This window comes from Urocitellus parryii, chromosome 8 (genome assembly GCF_045843805.1).
Source record: "Urocitellus parryii isolate mUroPar1 chromosome 8, mUroPar1.hap1, whole genome shotgun sequence".
NCBI lineage: Eukaryota > Metazoa > Chordata > Mammalia > Rodentia > Sciuridae > Urocitellus > Urocitellus parryii.
In genome coordinates this window covers 29,421,792-29,427,791 of record NC_135538.1, presented here as the reverse complement: position 1 = coordinate 29,427,791, position 6,000 = coordinate 29,421,792, and the positions used below count along the sequence as shown (strand labels likewise).

The 6,000-nt window shown below is 33.9% G+C and overlaps 1 protein-coding gene across 1 annotated transcript in view; it reads right to left on the bottom strand.

Moving 5' to 3' along the window:
- Window positions 1-1,279: 1,279 nt before the first annotated feature.
- The window catches only part of Hbs1l (HBS1 like translational GTPase), an 88,064-nt gene continuing 83,343 nt past the window's right edge, over window positions 1,280-6,000 (bottom strand). Inside the window, exons 17-18 of the mRNA XM_026391857.2 lie at window positions 3,516-3,660; window positions 1,280-1,937 (exon numbers count right to left, since the gene is read on the bottom strand). Coding sequence (XP_026247642.1) covers window positions 1,926-1,937; window positions 3,516-3,660 — 157 coding nt within the window. The 3' untranslated portion in view covers window positions 1,280-1,925. The remainder of the gene's footprint in view (window positions 1,938-3,515; window positions 3,661-6,000) is intronic.

Sequence of the window (6,000 nt, the reverse complement as noted above, 5' to 3'; positions counted from 1 at the left end):
ATAAACATAGTACAAATAAAAAGATCATACTTCACAATTTAAGGGGGAAGAAATGAATAAATGCATCCATTTCATCTACAACTATTACCACTAGTTAATGCTAAATTCTTAATTAAAATTTTTCAATCTACCATGATCTTCTATAACATACACAATTTGTCTTATTCTTGTTAAGTTCCCCAGTCTACTCCCCTTAATAGCACCCTAAATTTCAACAGTCCAGCTTTGCTTTGAGTTATGTTCATTTCACAACCCCCTATGAAAATACCTCACAGAGGGAAATAAAAACCAATCATAGTCAATGATGAGACCAGTTCTAGGACTTCCAGAAAAGATATGCTCTTTGGAGCCTGTCCTTGCCTAGGATGGAGGGTCTAAGGACACAATTGGAATTCTCATATCCTGTCTAGAACCTGGCATTGCAAGGGGATTCTATACAGAGCCTGGAAGCAAAACCAGCACTGGAGCTAGGAGAGATAAGACCCTGAAGACACTGTGAGTTGTATTAATCTAGACTGATCCAAGCTAGGGCTACCTCTAAATTTTTTAAGTCAGTCAGTCAAAAAATTTCCTTTGTTGCTTAAGTTACTTTGTTAGGTTTCTGCCATATCCATCTGTTAAATTCCTAATTTATATAATACATAAATAGAACATCTTCTTGTCTCAGCACAATTACTCTGAAGTGATGACACACCTTTTAGTAAAGAAATGCATTGTGTGGGTGTGTCCATTTGGCAATCATCCATCAAGCAGCACTCCTATGATCTGTGCACTTTAGTACATGGATGTTATTTTTCAATTAAGAATAAACAGTGTTGTATATGGTACACCATCAATGTAAAAAATCACACCATTTTTTTACCCCACGGCACCCCTGCAAAAAAAAAAAAAAAAGGCTTACCATAAATACTCCCTCAGATCAGAGTCCTAGGCTTAGAGGAAGACAAAATCTACTTGAACATTCCTTAGAGGCAACCCAACAAATACTTGTCAAATAAGCAAACCCTAGGGTCTGCCGTTTAAAGAAAAACATGACTCTAACTCATATAAGACCCCATAATCTCTACCTTAGTCATTATATATGTAAGTCTAACAGGAAGAATGGGAAAATTAAGTTGTGGTTACAAATGGGTGAGACTAAATTTGACTTGCTGTTAGGATTACAAGCAAGAATTCAGAAAGATCCTTAAGTGAAAAAGATCCCACAAAACTCCCAAGTCATATTTAGTGAAAATTATAGAGCTCTCATAAATGTCTAAGGAACAAAACACACGTTGCATTATGCTTCAACTAAGGCATTTTATTAGCTGGCTTTACAACTTAAATAAAATCTTAGTCACCAAAGGAACACAGCTTCCACTAATTCCAAACTATAATTTCAAGAGTTGACTTGTTAGAAGGGGAACATTTTTATACTCAAAACAAAATACCTTTATTATAATCTTCAGCAAATCTTAGAGTTAACTAAAAAAATAAGTTAACTTAAATATCTACTACCTCAAAAGCCCAATTTTGTTCTTTTCCCTAAAACATGTGCAGTACAATTGAATGGAAAGAGAAAACTGCAAATATTTTGTGGTTTGGCTGGAAGTAGAGTGTATTTCATGATAATTTCAATATCTTCTAATACTATTTCTGATACTTTCCATAAATCTTAGCAAAGTAAATCCATTTGCTAACATTTCAGAGGGAAAGATGGGTTCTTAAATGAAAGTGCAATATTAGCCTTTCTTTGCCTGTTGGCAGTTTGAAATTTTGCAGGAGTGATTATTAATACTTCTTTGTAGTTAATTTTAGCTTTAATTTTTCTCTCTCATTAAAAAATATCGATTGCACATTGTTTCTTTAACTTCAGAACTGGATTCTTTAAAATCAGTGGTCAGATATTTCATTCCATTTGGGATCGTGGTAGAAATTCAGAAACATCATTCCTTTATCTGTAAAGAGGAAAAAAAGATATTTGCTATAATTTAGTGAATCATATTAATGAAAATTAACAATAAAAAAGAGAAAATGACAGTGAGATAATTATTGTATCAAGAGGAAATTTTTATCTTTTTTCTAAAACGTTTTTCTATCTTCCATCATCAGGCAATTTATAAGGTTTACTCTAATCTCTCCATTATTTTCCACAAGAAAGTCACACTTTTAGAATGTTCTTTTATCAAGAATGCCTTTATAGATTAAACATGCGATTGATGACAATGGTGACATTAGCTAGTATTATTGAAAGCAGTGACAAATACTGTGGCAAGTACTTTGAATGGATCGTTTCATTTTAAAACAATTACTCCAATTTTATACATGGACAAACTGAAGGAGAAATGTATACTAGAAGTCAGTGGAGCAAGAACACAAATGGGTGGTTTAACTCCAAAGATATAGATATATATATATATATATATATATATATATATTGGTACTAGGGATTGGACTCAGGGGCACATAACCACTGAGTCATATCCCTCAGCCCTCCACCACATATATTTCATGTAAAGGATGTGTCAGTAGATTCTTTTTATTTCATTTTATTTTTTAATTTGTTCTAATTAGTAATACATCACAGTAGAATGCATTTTGACACATTGTACACAAGGAGCACAACTTCTCTTTCCTTTGGCTGAACATGGTGCAGAGTCACAAAGATAGTGTAATCCATGTATATAGGGTAATTGCGTCACTAAATTCTGATGCAACTTAAAAACTCTATATTCAAAGTATATATTCAATTAAATTAATGAAATAGTTTTATGCAGAAAATAATAAATCATATGAAGTAATAAAGTCTCCTTTAAAATATAATAACTATGATTCATATTAATAATGATAATGTGGAAGAAAATTCAAATTACTAAAGTTTCCTTGTTCATGTCTTCCATTTTCTCCAAAATTTATTTGTACCTTGCATTATATAATAGACACATTCCAAAAACACCACTACTACATTAGTTAAACTTTTTGAATAAATCATTTCAAATGCACTGATAATTAGTTAAAGAAAACAAATTGGGGGACTGGGGTTGTGGCCTAGTAGTAACCTTGCCTAGCACATGTGAGGCACTGGGTTCGATTCTCAGCACCACATTTAAAAAAAAAATGGATAGAAAAAAAAAAAAAATATATATATATATATATATATATTCTATCCATCTACAACTAAAAAATTTTTGAAAAAAAATTAATGAGGGCTCTTCTATTAGACAAAAATCACTATTCCCAAGTCACTTAATTCCAAGTCTCTATATTCTAATTTGTACTGCATTTTTAACATCTATTTTCAACAGATTCCCTTTAACTCTGAACAATTCACCAATGAACAACAACAACTTTCACTATGAGAAAGTCTAAGATCAAACATTTTCTACCCATAGTTCTTTTTAATTTTTTTAAATATAAATTTCATTTTCTTGTTCTAATTCCTTACTTGTGGTTCTCTTAAACCATAAAATCACAGTAACTATCCTTAAAACGTAAAAAAGAAAAGACAACATAACCCTGCAGCCACTTGAAATTACCTCAGTGACGACGCCAGCAGCTATCGTAGAACCACTGTAGCGCAGCATAAACCGCCCTAGCTCCTTGAAGTCTTTGTAGAGCTCTAGGGCAACTGGTCTTTGTGTTTGTAGCTCTACCAATGCATTTTGCCCTTTAGTCAACAACCTTTTAAGAAAAGCAGAATAAAGGAACAAATGGACATACAACACATATGAGTAAGTGTAATAACAACCTGAAAAACGAATGTTTCACAATCAATGAATCAACTTAAACTTTCAAAAACCAAAAGAAAGTTGGTTTTTGAAAGTTTAAGTGTCTTTGTGTGTGCATTTTTAAAGGAAAATATATGCCTTTGAATATTTCTGGATTACCTAAAAGAAATGAGGAGAGGTTCTAGATTTAAGAAACATTAGGTAGTTCCTATATATCAGGTAATTCATACATTAGTTAGTTCATATAAGTATTGGGAACCTATCATCCAAATAAAGCTCTATCCCTTGAAGAACTACTACAACATAAAATGCTCAAGGCCCTTCCTAATCAATACTTTCCTTTTCATTCCCTGAAGAAAAAACTGAGAAGTTTAATTATCTCATAAAGTAATGCTAATTCTAAAAGAAGGTGTCTACATTTTAAGAGAACTGCAAGGCCTTGTGTCTTTCCCAATAATTATAATTTGCAGAATGTGTGTTAAGAAGTTACCTTTATTGTTTTGTCTTTAGGTGCAGGGACTTGCTCATGCTAAGCACACACACTCTACCAATGAGCTATACTCCCCAGTCCAGAAGTTATCTTCAAAGAGGACAATCTCTTCCCCACCTCTTTCCCCATGTTAGGAGGGGTTCAGGACAAGATCATATATGGAATGTTATTTGTAGGAAAATGAAAGGCTACATTATAAATGATAATATACAAATAAGTAAACAAAATCCCTGGCATGGGCCCCATCCAGACTCACTGAAAAAGGTGCAATCCAAAAAAGAGACACTTTGGAAATGTCCTCTAATTTAATATTGATGTACTGAAGAAGGATCAAGGATAGAAATCATAAATTCTCCTTCTGAAAGATTAGTTCAGGGACAGACTGACTAAGCCAAACAAGTTCCTTAGAAAAACACACAATTACACACACAAACACCCCCCCCCCAAAAAAATTTCCAATTATTGGCTTTGGCTAATTTCAGTCCAAAGTCTAATTCTTTAGTAAGGAAAAAATCTAATATTCATGACTTATGCTTAATTCAGTTCCTAAATACAATTCTGTTCCATTCTGCATAAAGCAACTGTGTTTATGATGTGTCTGAAATGGAATGAAGGGGAAAGGTCAAATGGTTTTCGTGTAAAATAAAAGGACAAAGCTACATGTAGATGACAAGGAAAACTAACTGAGAATATGTTAAACCCCAGCATTACTCAGCTAAGACAGTGTAGCAGGAGGAGGCAAGGGAAAACTCAGGATTACAGTTGACAAGCCAATTTCAGTTTGAAGATTCTCCAAGTCAATTTTTCTGGGTCAAATACCTTGACTCCAGCACAAAAAAAATGATAAAACAACTGAGTTGATCAGATCCCTGACTATGCCATCTGTAAACTCTCTGTTACTTTGATCGCTGCTTCACATGATTGTTGAGAATATATAACATGTGAAAGTATTCATGGTAGAGCCTATAAAAAAGGAATGTTAGTCTTAGGGCTGGGGAAACATTTCAGTACTAGAGTACTTTGTCTGGCATGTACAGGCCCTGGGTTTGATCCCTAACATTGGGAAAAGAAGAAAAAGAACAAAAATCTTATATAAATCACATTTCTCATATCATGATGGTAAACACTAATGCTAGAAGCAAAATCTGCCCATTTAGAGCTGCAACGTGAAGATTCTCTTCCACTTGCAGCCAACCCATTAAACCACTAACCACTGTGGGCTGCTTAAGCAGGTGCAGAAGGTGAGGAACAATCAAGGACAAAATAGGGGATTTTAGGTGGGATTCCCCCTAGGGTTGAGGTTAAAGAAAACACCAAAACTGAGGCACCAAGACAAAGTGTGATTAGCTTTTTTGCTCAATTAGTATAAGAAATCAGTATTTTGTAGCATTCATCTTTAACCTTTTGTGTTTTGTTTTTATGTACAATACTTAGTTTCTTAAGAAGTACTTCCTTTGAAAAATTTCAAATTTGTCTCAGCCAAAGGGAAACCATTCACACATAGGCCTGGATATTCAATGGTAATCAGAGGATCAAATGGTGGTGATCACTGTAGCTGAAGGCTCCATCTGGAGTTTTAAGCAGAAAAGACTTTCCAGATGGGAAAATGAGGCACTGCAAATTATATAGATGAATGACTTTCTTCTTAGCATTGGGCATGAGCTGAGTATGTGGGTGAGGAGACAGTTCGGGAAAGTGCAAAGCTGAAATGTGGAACCAGTGGCTAGACATAATTCAAATTCACCTCTTAAAATGTAAGATGAGTTTTTACAATGCCCTTATCTTTACATCATCAGTGTCTAG